We start from the raw sequence: 17731 nt of genomic DNA on the forward strand, positions 1-17731 counted from the left end.
AGTGCAAAGTTTCATTACAACCTGACACGTAGTTTTAAAATGAGAGCGGTAACGAAGTTTGTTTGGAGAACCGAACTTGCCGCGGACTCTACCTTGCTAACCAAGACTCCGCAAAACTAGTTGGGTGCTTTTATACTTCACCGCATACCGACGTCCACGTCACAGTATAAGGACGACTCAGTAGCTACTCTCCGGCAGCGGCGACGCGAAAGGTACCTACTGCGTTCCAAAGCACGTGGTTGAACAAAATTACTATAAATGTTACTCGACGTCGTTCAAAGTACGATGTTGTTATTTAATACTATTAACTAACTATACGTATTAGTATAATAATACCACATTATATCAGTCAGAAAACACGAAAAATATCATTATGCATATTATTCTTATCCAGGTTTATCCGAATCCGCTTGCATGTGTTGCGTACACTTACACGACGCGCTTGTGTGCACCCCGCGCGGCGTTACCGGCTGTTTTAATGTGAGGAACATAAATGTAAGTAATAGTACTAATAGTATTTGGGTCACTTTTTTTGGATTTGGAAATTTTTATGTGGTTTCCACTCAGAATCGCAAGCTCTTTCAATCCTAATAGGAGAAAAAAAGTGTCTTAGGGTTTTTTTCCCATTCCGTCACCATTTTTCATACATTTTGTATGGCGGTAACGGAATGAAAGGTTTGAAAAATGTACGGAAGTCTTGGGCATGTCATAGGAGTCATGACAAATTGACCAAGTAAAGGCCCATTTAACCGTTTTTGATTTGGCGAGTTTTGACAGCTCCAATATAATTATAGCGACTGTACCATCCGACCGGCATATAGACATAAATGTTCCGTTATTAAAATAATTCATGAGCACTTACTTCAGTTTAGGCTTCCCAGATAAAGATTTGGAGAATGCGTTAGGGTCCATAAAATGAAACGATATGTGGTCATCCGAATCTTGTCCAATTACAACTGGTGTGAACTGTAAAAATTTAGCTGCTTTTGACGTGGAGGTAATCAGCCTCGAATATGTTGTGACAGCCAAAGTGCCAAAATCTAGATCGTAACTCACTTTCTTATATCTTTGTTAACATAAAAATAATTATTTTACGCTTTGGCTATCACAGTATATTTATTACCTACATGCTGACAGTAAAAGTAAGGCGCTAATCAAGATACACTCTCGTACCAAAACGTAATAGTATTATGTATTAGTATTTAAGAAACACCATATGCTTAGTGCCCTTAGTGATACCAAAGAGGATCGAGTATTATAGAGAGTTACTGTCGAAGTAAAATGTGTAATCATAAATATCATAATGCATCTTAGACTGCCATCTCTTGACACGGGCTTAAAACTTTTGAACCTCAGTTTTGACAATTTGGCCCATATTCTTAGGTTGATAAGTTCTGTGATACGGAGTTATATATGTCTTTGGTGGTACTGATGGACACGCAAACAGCAATGAACAGATATGTTGAAGGAAAGGGCAAAATAAAGACGAAAGTGGAATCGCCTTTTTCCAACAAACGTAGGCCTCAATTTTCCTCGACGTATAGCTGCGACATTTTTAGGAATGTGAAAAATCATAATTACAAGTCCTGCAACAGTTCTGACGGTGGTGGTGATTTCGTGCTGACGCATGTGTCGTCCGTCGCAGGAGCGCGCGCAGGCGGCGTGCAGCGCGAGCTGCGCGTGCGGCAGCGGCGTCAGCAGCGCGCTGCCGCGGGCCGGCAGCAGCACGCCCGCCGCGCCCGCGCCGCGCACCGTCAGCTCCACCGGGCACGCCAGCGTGCTCAGCACCACCAGCCCCGAGTGGTGCCGCCCCGGCGCCTGCAGCGTCGATCGCTACTAACCGAAATTACGGCTTATCTAACTAAATATAAACACGCATGTATCCTGACTACTGATGTGCAAGTCATGGAAACATTTAATAAAAAGTTCTTGAAAAAATCATGAAATTTTCTCAATACATATCGGAAATTTAAATTTATGAAATGGACAGTTTCAATCTTCATACAAAGAGTTTCAAGTATTTTCCGATATTGAAAATTTCACGATTTTGGGATGTATCGGTCGGCACGTCAGTATAATCCTGACTGACTATTAGCCCATGAACGTAATAGAACTGGGCGCCGAGTTTCGAGTTACGACCGCTCGATCACTTCACTGGGAAAACTGTAAAATTCGGTGAAAATTCATTTATGAAATATGAGAGTCAGAGATTTTAAATATTGAGGTATTGATTACTTATAATTCTACCTATCAGTAGAATTTATTTAACGAATCACGAGGAATCGAGTGGTCGTAATTAAAAAAATCGGTGCCTTGAGCAGCCAAACAAGTTACGATTTAGAGAAATTCGCCCCTAACTAAAATAGAACGATAAAACTTTTAAAAGAGAGATTCTCAAAAATATTAGCTACCGACAGGAACTAATTGTAGTTTATTTACTTTTTAAAATTAAAATATGTTCCTATTTCAGGAACCCGAAATATTCTGAAACGGAACAGAACATTAGTTACAGGTTAAAGTTATACTACACATGTTAGAAGGGGAATGTAGCGGGATATAGTGAATTTTAATTTAAAATACCAGTATAAATAAAATATTTGTTTAGAGTGAACATCCTGCATTTACTGCTTTGAACTTCAACCGGCCAAGACAAGACGAAATGTCGATCGAAGTGCAGTATGGCTCTACGATAACGATATTAAAATTATAATCGTAGTCGTTTGTGTTCATTTTCGTTGAACGCATTGAAGTCACTTTAAGCAACTAAATATATATAAATATTTTGGTATTTAAAATCAACACTTTTCAATTATTTTTTATAATCATGATTCATGAATAGTATAATAATATGTTGATATGTAATGACGTGACATCTAGATGACGTTTCTTACTTTTATGTGTTTATTTTTTATGCTCTTATGTATTTTTAGTTACTCAGTGCTTTGGTTTTTACTGTCATACTGTGTAACATATTTGAAATAAAAATAAATAAATAAAATAAAATGTATTTAAAAACAGTGATATAGATAAATTAGATAATTAAATTGAAATCTATTTATTTGCCATTAACTATTAACACAAATTGTATTTTGCAGAAGTAAGTAATTACCTATAAATAAATAAGTTAAATTAATTAACTGGAACAATATATGAACTGAACTCGCAGCTCATTAATTTAATATACGTAAGTACAGTCAACCAATTGGAACCCTAGGCCACTCTACAACCATGTTAAAATGACAAGCAGTAAGAGATTTCTTGCAATCTGATTTATAACGTCACTATGACATAGTTCTACAGTGGCCTAGGGTTCCAATTGGCTAACTGTACCTCAAATACGTTGATACGACATACCTCGATGCCGACTTGGAGTATGCCGGCCGCAAAGAAGGCCATGGCGGCCAGCATGCCACCGATGAACATCTTCGTGAGCGGCGGCAGCTCGGGCAGCAGCGGGCACGCGCCGCCCGGGCACACGGGGATCAGCAGCAGCACCAGCGCCGGGTTCAGCACCTGCAGCTGGTCGGGCATCAGCGTCAGCCCGAACAGCTCGCTGCGCAGCCGGGACGCTTGGAACGTCCAACGTGAGCCCTGTGCGAGTGGAAAGATGCATTCTCTACTTACTTACCGGCCTGTCGACTAACAATAAGTACATAATTGAACAGATCAATGAAAGACTAGGGGTTGACAGTAAAATGTACCGATTCGAAAATGTGACGGGTTAGGGCACCGTGATACAAATATATGAAAAAATGTAGGCCGCGGATCACATAAAAAAATTCAAATCGATAACATAAGTAGGTACTTAGTTCTCGAGATATTTAGTAATGTGACAGACAGACAGACGAACAGAGCGGCACCATAAGGGTTCCTTTTGTACAGTCAACAACACAGCTGTGTATACAAAGTGCCAAAAATATGTATACACACCTTTATGTACAGGTAATAAAGTTCTGTATACATATTTTTGGCACTTTGTCTTTATACACAGCTGTGTTGTTGACTGTACCTTTTTGGTACGGAACCCTAAAAATGGCTGACTGAAACTGTAAATTTATCAAATATTAAAAGTGTACCTACCGAAAGTACCTATCGAGAATTTACTGTCAATATAAAATGTGTAGTCACAGCGCATATTTAGACCGGTGACATATCTCGACACAGGATTACAACTTTTGAATCTCAGTTTTGACAATTTGGCACATATTCTTAACGCAAGATGCGCCTTAACCGCTGAAGCACTGTCTAAAATCTACAATTTTAGACAGTGCTTCAGTGGTGACTCTAGTGAAACCAGCCGGCGCGAATGGCAATCGTCGACGCCATACGCCGACAGAAATGCAGTCTGGCTCTGTCGCGCCAATACGCAAGATTGATAGAGATAGATAGCTACGAAACAGAAATTATCGTGAGCGTTTGTGCATTTGGCTACGTACCCTACCATAACGTCATTTATATCGATAGTTTGTACCTGTTGATCAAATAGAGACCAAAATATGGGCACGGGCAGGTACAAATATAAGATGGAGAAGACGATCTTCATGTCTTCGACTAGCTTACTACCATACTTGTTTATGGAGTAGTCTAGCCAATGTTCGGGCGGTGTGCCACTCTCACGAAGTCGCTTCTTCGCTGCGTACTGGAATGTCACTATTATTCAATGGCATTTTATGTACAGTCGAGTTCATAAATATCTGTACATTTTTTCACCTTATTGCAACGAGTTAAGGTGAAGAAATGTACACACTGTACCTAATCGAAATATTTTTCACATTTTAAATTTTTAACTTGAATGCCATATGTAAACATAATATTGGTAATCCAGTTAAAAGTTAAGCTCAATGAAAAAACATGGAAAATTATATTTAGTTATTTTAAAAGTTTACAGGAAATAGTCGTATTTATTTACTTTATCTGGCTGACTCACTCGCTCGCTCATAACACAAGACATGATCATCATTATTGTGTTCCTGTCGGTGAGTAAGGTTGCCAGAGCTCAACGAGGGTGCGGTGTGCTGATGACGGGAGGACTTACGGAACTAACTTGTTCCGTTTATTGTCCTTTGAGTCGTCGGCAACCCGAACCCTCCTTGGAACTTGTACACTCCTTTTTGCTGTGTACTTAACACAGCAAAAGGGAATGTACAAGTTTCTAATGGGGTGGCAACGCGCATGTGACGCTGTTTGAGTTGCAGGCGTCCATAGGTTACGGTGACCGCTTTACATCAGGCGGGCCGTATACTTGTTTGCCACCGACGTAGTATAAAAAAAAAAAATCATCAAAATTCTTAACTCAGGTACTTTCAGAACTTCTAGAAAGCTGAAATTTGAAATATATGTAGGTAAGCTTAACTACGGTCACATGGGCATTAGATGAAAAATATATTCACTGTTCAACCATACCATGACCGAGCTAGGAGCGTATCCGTCCAAAAAATATTCTTTGTATGAAAACGTATGAGACCTAGCCCACTAGCCCGTTCCGTCACCGGCCATGCACGGCCCGGCAACTATTTTGAGGGTGCGGACACGCGCCGTGCAGGACACGCGACGGTGACGGAATGGGCTAGTGGGCAAGGTCTCATACGTTTTCATACAAAGAATATGTTTTTGTCTGATACGCTCCTAGTACGATCATAGTGTAGTACGGTGTAGTGGGCAAAGACTTTAGTACGTGCATAGCATACGGGGTCCATACAGGTCTGAGACGCCGTCGATACGTTTCAGTGGGCAAGGTAGACCGTATCATGTAAAATTCCGTGCCGGATACTCTCCTAGCACGGTCATGGTATGTGGTACAGTCGACCAAAAATGTGGTTTACCACCCTACGGGTGAGGTTCGTTTAAACGTCATGAGACAACAAGGTCGATTTCCGCTTGCAATTATATTATGTCAGTGACAATCGCTCTGTCTAAGTATATGATGTTGTTTACGTCATGCCATGTGTCAATGTCAAGTCAACCTTAGCGATCGTTAGAGCTCACAGAAACTTTTGTAAAAACTGGTAGACCACTTTCTTGGCCGACTGTACGGTCTAGTAGGCAAAGACCTTAACACAGGTTCAGACATAAGTCATGGTCAGAAATGTCTAATAAGTAAGTAAGTCGCTGTCTAATATTTTATTGTATACCGGCAAAGCACTCACCCACGCGCAGGCGACGAATTTCAATGTAACGTTTTCGCGAGGCTCTTTTATTCTGTACCAGCTTTTACCCGCGGCAAAGATGACTGAAAATGAAATCGAATGAAATAAACCAAGAAAACAAATCAAAATATTAGTGAATTTTCAAACTGACTGGATGACGCAAATATGTTTTCATAACTAAGTATCTTGAATCTTCAAGAACGGGTGAAAAAGTTACATTTTCTACACAAAAGTGCAAAGAAATTTCATAAAAATAGTAACTTGATGGCCTAAGCTGGCTGGTGTAACTAAATTTTGAATCGTAAATGTTCAATAAATCGATGAGTTTGATTTAGGTTGATGTTTTACAGTAAGTACTTTCCTTGTGTGTTTCACTCGGTGACAAAATTTGTTTAACCTTCACGTCTTGAAACCCTCACAACGCTCAAGATTCCTTTTTATAATCTTTCGCTTGTATGAACATTTGACCTACACGAATGGTTAAACAACAATTTTGTTTAAGAATACATTGTCTCTATAAACTGAAATAGATACCATACACTAAATAAAAAGCGATCAAGCCCACTGGTGGCGAAGCCGGGAATCGAACCCGGGTCTCCAGCTATAGATAAATTTCGACGGGTACCTCGGCGGTCGGGGTGGCGCCGCCCACCAGTGTGCTTGATCGCTTTTTCTTTAGTGTATGGTATCTATTTCAGTTTATAATTTATATACAGTAGTGTTACAATAAAATAATTTCATTTGTTCCCTACATCAAAGACATTGTTTTGTTTTGTGGACTCGATGACTCTATGTGACTAACTAACGTACGAGTTCGCATCTGACTATTTTTAACCCCCGACGCAAAAACGACGGGGTGTTATAAGTTTGACGTGTCTGTCTGTCTATCTGTCCTTATGTCTGTCTGTCTGTCTGTTTGTCTGTCTGTGTGTGTGTCTGTCTGTGGCATCGTAGCTCCCGAACGGATGAACCGATTTAGATTTAGTTTTTTTTTGTCTAAAAGCTGAGTTAGTCGGGAGAGTTCTTAGCCATGTTTCATGAAAATCGGACAACTATGTCGCGGTCGGGTGTTTTTTCAAAATTTTACTTTTGTGATTAGGTTATGTTGTTGATTATAGGTGTTGGTGGAAATCACTCTATCAACTTACTTGCAGTGGCAACATGGCTTCAAAGACTAAACTAAAGGCAGATCTTGCGTCAAAGCTATGGAAGCGACAATCCAAAGTAGGATGAACAGTTTTACAACCTCATGGTACCTACGCCATAAGGTGCATTAGGGTAGTTCCAAAAGTCATCTAATTACGAAAGTCGCATAAAAATCACCATTACTTCCATCATATCAAGATTCCCCTTTCGGAATTAGTTTCCTATACCTAAAATAAAATATTTTATGCAGTACACGAAATAAAGCACCACCCAATTAGAAGAAAAATATAGGCTAAGTCAAAGAGAAATATATAAAGTAAATTGACCGTGACGTCACTCCTCAGTATTTCATGAACTGTCAAAACACAATTCATAAAAAGAAGCTGATTTGACTACTAGAAAAGTATACTATTATCCGAGCATTTTTGTCATTCGGAATTAATTACCTATTAGGGTGCATTTGTTACAGTGAATGACCTTAAATTATGTATTCTCGTTTGTTAATAAGGGCGAGTATTACGTAAGCAGATTTATTATAATAGGCTACTTGCCTCCTAGTCAAATCAGCTTCTTTTTAAGAACTGTGAAAACGAATTTGAACGACTTGCTAAAAAAAAAAATACCTACAATGTAAACGAGTGACAACGGCGGCAGATAAACCGTTAGCGGTTTTCGCTCGCTGTTCAAATGTAATAAAATAGTATATAAGTGTTTTTAGATAAATAAATTTAAAAAAAAAAATCGAATTGAGTGACGTCACTGTCAATTCAGTTACTTTATATAATTTCTATTTAACTTATTAAATATAAATTGGATTTAAAAATTACTTCTAGTATCTGATGCGTAATTTCGTGCATGGTATAATAGTACATTACGATTACGAGTGCGTAAAAAAGGAAGTTCGAAACGAGTGGCGATAAATTAAAACACGACCGAAAGGAGTGTTTTAAATCGACACGAGTTATTTTTAAATAGTACATTTCGATACAAGTGCGTAAAAGAGGAAGTTCGAAACGAGTGGCGATAAATTAAAACACGACCGAAGGGAGTGTTTTAAATCGACACGAGTTACGAATTTCCTTTTCGCACGTGTATCGTACGACGTTTTTCAGTACAGATGAGACTCCGAAGTTTCGACCTGGCATATATAGAACCACTTCTCGCACTAGTGCGTAAAAAAAAAACAACATCTGTACTGAAAAATATTTTATTTTAACTACAGTCAAGTTCCCTATTATTTATCCTCCTTTTATTTTTAAAATTGTTGAGAATACATCGGTATATTGAAATTACTTAATAATAAATGCATATTTTAAATGCAAATACACTCATTTTCCGAAAATATATTTTGTTTTCCGCTACGAAATGTTTACTTACTGAATGTAAACAGAAACTTATTCAACAATATAACTCGATAAGTAGTGGGATCCCGGGGAATATGGATATCATATTAATACAATGGTTGAGGTCATTCGCCCCGTGTTGCGCCGAGAAATCTGATTACTGGGCATAACATAACCATTTCCCAGAATTTCAACCCTCTAGCATTCCGTTTTAGTGCGGATTTCGGGATACAGAACTAATAATCATATTAATCATCAAAATCTATTTAAGGGAATTCGTATTTGCCGGGCCTGAGAATGGGTAGGTACTAGGTACTTGTTGTTAGTTTAAAAGTTAATGACTTAACTAGAAAAAAAAACCGGCCAAGAGCGTGTCGGGCCACGCTCAGTGTAGGTTCCGTAGTTTTCCGTATTTTTCTCAAAAACTACTGAACCTATCAAGTTCAAAACAATTTTCCTAGAAAGTCTTTATAAAGTTCTACTTTTATGATTTTTTTCATATTTTTTAAACATATGGTTCAAAAGTTAGAGGGGGGGGACGACTTTTTTTTTCCTTTAGGGGCGATTACCGAAAATATTTATTATCAAAAAACGATCTTAGTAAACCCTTATTCATTTTTAAATAAATCAACAATATATCACACGTTGGGGTTGGAATAAAAAAAAATAACAACATGTAGGGGGTACCCTAATAAAACATTTTTTTCCATTTTTTATTTTTGCATTTTTGTTGGCGTGATTGATATACATATTGGCACCAAATTTCAGCTTTCTAGTGCTTACGGTTACTGAGATTATCCGCGGACGGACGGACGGACGGACGGACTAGGACGGACGGACTTGTTGTTAGACATGGCGAAACTATAAGGGTTCCTAGTTGACTACGGAAAAAAAAACAGCCAAGTGCTAGCTGACTCGCTCACCAAGGATTCTGAACAACGTAATTTTTCATTCATTTTTATTTCTGCCTAATTTCTAGTTTGTCTATTGTTTCCCTGAATCAGTTAAACCTAGTTGGTTACTAATTTCTGTTAAGTACTAAAGATTTGACTCAAAAACTAGGAAACAGTGAGATTGTCTCATTATTCACTTAAATGGTTTGGAAAGCTGTTCAAAAATTTATTCAAGTAACCACAAAATTAAAATTTAAAAAAACCCCCCGACCGCGTCATAGTGGACCGATTTTCATAAAAATGGCTAAGAACACTCCCGACTAACTCAGCTTTCAAAAAAAAAAACTAAATCAAAATCGGTTCATCCGTTCGGGAGCTATTACGATGCCACAGACAGACACACACACACACACAGACAACCAGACAACCAGATAGACAGACAGACACACACACACAGACAGACACGTCAAACTTATAACACCCCGTCGTTTTTGCGTCGGGGGTTAAAAATAGTCCTGAACAGTAAATACATCTCTATATACATAAAGTTACACTATAGATAACTTTTAACAAAAATTGTTTTGACCGTTACAGGCTGAGCAATTTTTGAGTTATCTACGGAACCCTACATTGCGTGATCCGACGCGCACTTGGGCGATTTTGATTTGAATGCACTGCATCATGCAAGCCAAGATAAATCAAATCGTGATGTGCTGAAGTTTTGTGAATTTATTCACACTTTTATTTAAGTATATTTAAGGATACAATGGCAATACAGCTATTCTTATCCTGTAATTATTATTATCCTCCTTGCGTTATCCCGGATTTGCCACCGCTCATAGGAGCCTGGGGTCCGCTTTGACAACTAATCCCAAGATTTGGCGTAGGCACTAGTTATACGAAAGCGACTGCCATATGACCTTCCAACCCGAAGGATAACTAGGCCTTATTGGAATTAGTCCGGTTTCCTCACGATGTATTCGTTATCAAATGACATTACGCACATAAGTTCCGAAAAACTCATTGGTACGATCTGGGGTTCGAACCCGCGACCTTCGGATTGAAAGTCGCACGCTCTGACCGCTAGGCCACCAGCGCTTTCATTCTGATCCTGTAATTAACATAAATTATTAATGAACATTGTGTGCATATCAAATGAAGAATCTCTTTCTTTAACTTTGATTCAATCACTGGAAGAGTCGCCTGGCCCTCTAATTAAATCTTTTGTTAGTTTTACTCCGCGTTCAAAACTTGTTCCAACGTCTCGAATGCTACTCGGAAGCGATTATCTACTGCTTTAAACTTGAGTTTGTTTGTAAAACGTTTATTGGCTTGACGATGAAATTCATGAAATCTTAGTATCTATGCAAGAAATATTTTTAATTCTTGATAAGAGTATCTTGAGTTTGCAAGAGTCTCTCGTAAGTACGAAAGAACTCAAAAATATAGCGATTTGCAAACGACTTATGCCAATCTAGGTTAATTGGCATAAGTTGTTTGCAAATATTGAACAAAGTTCTCAAGTTTAAAATTAGGTAGATACCTAATAATATTCTTGGAGGTAAACAGAGTTAAGGTTAAGAAATAATTATTTATTATTCATCTTGATTATGAATAATATGATTGTTTAGATACCTAAGAAGTACCGTTCTACTAATTAGGTAACGTAAAATCTCACTTTACGTAGACTTAGCAGCATAAAATATCTGTCTACAGTAGACCTTGCAATAATTATATTATTTTTTTAAATGAATACCGTTCCGTTGCGATTCGCTAAGAAAATAGTGTCACTGTGTTTGCGCCAATAACGTTGCGTTAAGACGATACGGTAGGGGTCAATTCTCCATACAAACGCTCTCGACTATTTCCTCCCTGGTTTTTGAAGATAGAGTAATGATTTTTTCAACTCAGATTGTTCTTATTTTTATCTGTGTCGGACCGTTTTGATTTTTTTGATATTCTGCTTTTTAAAGATTCTAGAGTCAATCAAAAATTTCCAAAAACGGCCTTTTTCATTGTGGCGCAAAAAAAGGTCTGATACTCAAGATTGGTAACAATTAACCAAAAAAGCTAAACGGTCCGACATAGATTATTTCATTGTTATTCAGGTTCTTAAATTTCGTTCCGATTGATTAAGATTTGAAGGAGGAAAGAGTCGAGAGCGGAACCTCGATTTTAAAGATTTTTTTGAAATATCTTTTGACTGCGTTGTTCTTAATGGACAATTTTTTTTCGATAAATCTAGTTAATAACATTTGTATATTTAACTAAAATTCCCAAGTTGAAAGGGGGGCTCCTTTCCATTTTAGCATTTTCGCTACCGTATCCTCTTAAGCAGCAGTCATAGATTTGATTAAACTTCGGTGTTTTAGAAACGCTTAGGTACTAATATGGATTTATGAACCCACTCAGGTTCCCCGTTTGACTCTATGATGTAACAAAGAGCTAGTATCTTAAGCGTAAAATACACACGGGCGGCGAGGGACGTGGGGCGTGGAGCGGACACCTGCGCCGCGTCGCTTGAGTGTAATTTACAAAACGTCTCCTCATTTTGTATAGGAAAAACGTAAGACGCTCCTCAAGCGACGCGGCGCCACGCCGCCGCCACCGCGCCTCTAGGCGGCGCGTCTTACATCTTTTCTATACATTTTTTAAAATTAAAGTCGGGCGGCGCAGCTCTGGCGTCAGTTCCGCGTTTTACGACGTGTGTCGCCTGTGTGTAGATCGCCCCTTACAGATGGAGAGAAGCACCAGCACGGTGGGGAAGCCGAAGCCGAGCGCGTAGCAGGTGTCGTCCCCGAAGCACATGACGCCGCGGCGCAGCGCCGGCGTCAGCACCATGCCCATGAACCCGCCCAGGTTCACCGTGCAGTAGAACGTCGAGAAGAAACGTTGCAATTGACGCTCTTCCTCGGGCAGCCGGAACTAGAGGGGCGGTTGATGATTTTACCGTCAGGAAACATATCGTCACTACTTTAAAGAGAACTCGTATCTTCTTCTGTCAATGAAAAGACAAATGTAGTAACTATGTAGGGGGTGCAGAGTTACTGCGTTTCAACTCTAAGTAGCAGTGTGAGATATTTTTGACACTTTGTCCGCATCGTTATTTAATACCATGAGGCGTGAACCACGCAAGCACGTATGACCGACATGACCGTTTTAAGATTTAAAACTGGATCGAAATAATAATGAATCATATCATAGGGCCTGGGGACCGATTATTGAATCTCCAACGCATGAATTCGCCGTTCGAAAGTCTGTGGAAAACGACGTACTACGACTTTCGAACGGCGAATTCATGCGTTAGAGATTCAAAAATCGGTCCCCTGCTCGTAAAATTCAATTAGAAATATTTGAAAATTGCCACATGTGTATTACCTACTTAGGATAACATATATATGACCGTGTGATATAAATTTTATCCAAGCTGAAACGACGGCTTTTAATAACATTGGATTATTAAAATTTTCTAATAAAAAGGTATTATGCAGTATATTGTGATTAAATATTGCGTTTTTTCTGGGAAACCCTCATACTGCATTATGGCAATCGACTTCATTACGCGATTGCCCGCTTTAACACGATTTAATTACCAATTATTTTAATATTCGTAATCAAGTGTACGAACGTTACAATAATTGCTAATCCATTTGTCAAATTTGCATAATACACGTATAACATGGGTACGATTACAATATTCAGTAGGTTTATTTTACCACATCAACTGGTAAAGGCTCTCTTGATTCTTCGAAAACGAATAGGTACCAAAATTGCATTTTACCACAAGAGTTTCACACAAATTTTAACGGGATGTCTTAACCCTTAATAATTGGGCATGAGAATGTCAACATTTAGTCAATTTTGAAACCTGAAAGATATATGAAGTTCAAAGTGGAATGGGAAATATACTAATACTTAAGCCCAATTAAGGGTTAAAGCTGGTCGGTAGTATTTGCTTGGAAATTATGATTTTGAATCATACATATTTAATAAATTGATGGATTTGCTTTCGTTTGATGACGCAAATGATTGGGTATGTACCTGTTCGCCACCAAAGGCCGCCACGCAGGGCTTCACGCAACCCGTGCCCGCGGCGATCAGCGCGAGCCCGATCATGGACGTCACACTGTTTATTACGACAAACAGTCATTAACATGAATCGAATCAGTTTAATAAAGGGTAAGAAACACGTGGTCGAACTAAATGTACTTACAATCGCCATCAGATATATCGGAACGTGTTTAAAGTATCTCAACGGGGCATCTAGCTCGGTTGTCACCGTTGTCGCTCCTTGGCGAACAATAACGATACGCACCAATACGGAAAATAGATACGATACGCTACGGAGTGAGAACGATTGTACTCCGACTATGAACCCAGGCACTCTTAGGCTTTGTAGAGCCGAGATCAAATGTTTTCTTTTATGATATTATATTTAATTAGGTACTAAACACAGGTATTCTTGACTAGTTCCATCCCGGTTATAACAACATATTATTATCAAACATCGGTGTATTTTTCAGTTGAAATCAAGTAACTTACGTAGGTGGCAGCTTAAGCAAAGGTATAGCTGAACAACATGTCAGTATGGTTCCGAAGAAATAAATGATGGAGAAGTAAAGTATTACTCTGAAACAATAACAAGGGCATTTTGCAGTCAAGTGGACTGGGGTCAGGGTTATCTCGCTTTGTGTGGTAGAGTACAGCGGCAGATCTAGACCTGAGCCTAACTAGTAAATACATACCATACCCCATATATATATACTAACTTTCAATAAGGTTTATAGATGGCGTTACGAGTCCTAAAATTCATTATATTTTTTAAAAGGTTTATGGCTCGAAAATCTCGAAATTGACCTATTAACGCCATCTAAGAGTAGTCGAGAGCAACAAGGCACTTTTAGTCGCGCCATCTACTTTTTGCACGTTTTTAGGCGGTCGCATTTTTAACCCCCGACGCAAAAACGAAGGGGTGTTATAAGTTTGACGTGTCTGTCTGTCTGTCTGTCTGTTTGTCTGTCTGTGTGTGTGTCTGTCTGTGGCATCGTAGCTCCCGAACGGATGAACCGATTTTGATTTAGTTTCTTTTGTCTGAAAGCTGAGTTAGTCGGGAGTGTTCTTAGCCATGTTTCATGAAAATCGGTCCACTATGTCGCGGTCGGGGGTTTTTTCAAAATATTAATTTTGTGGTTATAATGTATGTGATGGTACAATCTAAACAATTTATGCACATACTTACTCCCCTTACGCGTGATAGAAACTACTATTAGAGCCTTCTGGTTTTAGAGCACTGATACGGGAATAAGATGTCATTGTTCAGTTTACAATTACCTACGTCCAATTTGGCAAGCATGGTGGCGCAATAAATGATATAACATCAGATCGCCCCTTCCGCACTACTTGTAAGTGCGATAGGGACGGCCTGATGTTTTATCGTTTATCTCGCGACCATGCTATCGGTTCTTTAGGAATGTTTACAGTCGTCCATAGGCTACAGAAACTGCTTACGACCTAGCAGGCTATGTGCTTGTTTGCAATCACATAGTAAACCAAAACATAGTTAATACTAATTAAACTAATTTAATAATTTAGCAAAGATGGTGGTAATAAGTAAATAACACCTACTTGTATCTTCCCAGGAAGTTATCCGCTAGTATCGCTCCTGCTAAGGGCATAGTGTAGCACAGCATTATGAATATGTGATACACAACTGTGGCTGCATTTTCGTGCAGGCACAGGACATTCCTCAAGTAAAGGGAAAGAATAGCTGAAACAGATGAGAGCAGTCAAATACTATCCCCCTTATTCATAAACGTTCTCTAAAGTTATCTAGCTGATAAAGTTCGTTTGTCCCTTTCCGATGTATTGGTGTGATAGAAAGGGACAAACAAACTTTATCGGCTTGATAACTTTAGAGAACGTTAATGAATAAGGGGGTAAAACGTTATTAAGTAACGTTAAAACTAGAGCTTTGGCTTCTTAAAGCATTATTCTTCAATTCAATTATTTCATTAAAATAGCAGTTTTTTTGGGAAAATAAAAAAATACGTGTATCTTTTAATACTGAGTTCTTTCAAACCAAACAATAAAAAGTAGTACTCAAAAATATGAAATGTTGTCAATTGATACAATGAACCCGTGCGACTTAAATTATTCGATTACTTTTTTTACGACCGGTCTGCCTAGCGGATAGTGACCCTACTTGCCCAGCCGCGGTCCCGGGTTCGAATCCCGGTAAGGGCATTAATTTGTGTGATGAAGACCCGGTAACCCTTTACACCCGAGCTGATACGATCGTGAGGTTGTTTGCGTGTTGTTAACATATATACCTAATTATCAATTTTAACGCATGACATTAATATTCAAAATTAAGTTAGCAACCCCCGATTTTTCCGTTTGGAAACGGGTAAGGGCATTTATTTGTACGATGAACACAGATATTTGTTCCCGAGTCATGGATGTTTTCTATGTATGTATGTGTTGTATATATTTATCTATATAAGTAAGTATATCGTCGCCTAGCACCCATAGTAGGCACAAGCTTTGCTTAGTTTGGGGCTAGCACAGAACTTTATTTAGATAGAAGAAACAAGTTCATCTATTTGTATAGGGACCGAGCGTGTCAAATTTTGTACTGAAGTTGTTTCTTGCCTGTAATTTTAAATATGTCTCAGGCTCTTGATTGTTCATAATTTTTGTGTTGTTGCAATTGAATATCACGTAACGAGGCATTTTTTATGTTTTGATTGACTTCAACTTACAAAAATTGACGCCCGAAAGCTGCAAGCTGCGATTAAAGACGGACAACTCAGTGGATTTCACTGAGTTCATTTGACACGCTAAGTAGATACGTTTGCTTGATCTATGGTATATATGACATCTGTGGGGGCTAGGTTGATCTGTGTAAGGTGTCCCCCAATATTTAATTATTTATTTACTTCTTGTTACACCGACGTGTATATAGGTAGACCTGTACCTGTACACCGACCGATAAAGAAAACTAACAAAACATTACAAGCACTACGTTTAAATGTTAACTGATTTTATCTCAACTAGGTACGTACGATTTTAATCCTCTTAAAACTATGTAAAATTTAATCTCAAGTCTGCGAGTTCAGACTACAAGTACAGTTTATAATTGTAATAGTTATTTGTTATACAAGGGGGCAAAGTTGTATTTTAACGCCGAGTGTGGAATTGAAAACGAGCAAGTGAAAGGATTCTATAGTTGAACCACGAGCGAAGCGAGTGGTTCGAGAATAGAATCCTGAACTTGCGAGTTTTTTAACACACGAGTAGTAAAATACATTTGCACCCGAGTGTAACACAAAACTTTTCCCCTCACTATAGCGAGGAAACTACAACGCAAAAAATGCGTTTATCACTGCTTCCAGTAGTTCCACAGGTGGTAAATCATCTTTATTACTAGATTCACCTACTTTTATCCATTTTAAAGCAGTTAATTTGACTTTATTCAAGGTCAAATTACTTTACCCACTAGTGGATAAAATGCGTTTTTACCCGCTGGTATTAAAGGACAAAACACGTGTTTCTGAGCTAGTGAGGGGAAAAAGCATTTACAAACATCACATTATAAAGCTATTAATATTGCATTGTATTGTATTTTGTACCACTTTCAGAAAACGTAAACTGAACGCAATTTCTCGAAACAGTTAAATCAGTTAGCCGACTCTTGTGTAGTGGTAGGCACTGAATGGGACTTCATAGATCGTGCCACTAGTTCACAAAAAGGAAACTAACAGAACTCGCGAACAAAATAAAAGCAAAACTGTTCGAACACGCTGAAAGCTTACTTCGCAAGCCGCAAAATGAAAACCGTTCGCAGAACTCAGTTGCGATGATACAGAATATAGCAGTACTGTGTCCTGGAAACATTTTTTTGCCTTTTTATTACTATTCGAAATATCGCTTATATTAGTTTATATTTACTTATTGATGTGACAGGCTCTTTGACAGAGTAACGTATGGTAACTATAGACAATAATGGGAATGCATTTTGACCTTGATAAATGAAAATATACATACATACATACTACTCTTTGGAGTAGGTGCTTATGTTATGAGCTTATTTGATTCATACATATATAGGGTGCATTGGGGTAATTTCGAAAGTCACATGAAAATCGCCATTATTTCCATCATATCAAGTGTCCCTTTTCGAAATTACCCGAGCATTTATGTG

At 38.5% G+C, this 17731-nt stretch overlaps 1 protein-coding gene across 1 annotated transcript in view; it reads right to left on the reverse strand.

Annotated features, from left to right (window-relative positions):
• Positions 1-17731, reverse strand: part of LOC125240471 — a 45774-nt gene that overhangs the window by 15575 nt on the left and 12468 nt on the right. Inside the window, exons 13-22 of the mRNA XM_048148364.1 lie at positions 17343-17407; positions 15154-15295; positions 14071-14157; positions 13570-13654; positions 12264-12453; positions 6147-6229; positions 4472-4639; positions 3355-3591; positions 1582-1833; positions 863-966 (exon numbers count right to left, since the gene is read on the reverse strand). Of these exons, the coding sequence (XP_048004321.1) occupies positions 863-966; positions 1582-1833; positions 3355-3591; positions 4472-4639; positions 6147-6229; positions 12264-12453; positions 13570-13654; positions 14071-14157; positions 15154-15295; positions 17343-17407 (1413 nt within the window). The remainder of the gene's footprint in view (positions 1-862; positions 967-1581; positions 1834-3354; positions 3592-4471; positions 4640-6146; positions 6230-12263; positions 12454-13569; positions 13655-14070; positions 14158-15153; positions 15296-17342; positions 17408-17731) is intronic.

This window comes from Leguminivora glycinivorella, chromosome Z (assembly GCF_023078275.1).
Source record: "Leguminivora glycinivorella isolate SPB_JAAS2020 chromosome Z, LegGlyc_1.1, whole genome shotgun sequence".
In the NCBI taxonomy this organism is placed as follows: Eukaryota; Metazoa; Arthropoda; class Insecta; order Lepidoptera; family Tortricidae; genus Leguminivora; species Leguminivora glycinivorella.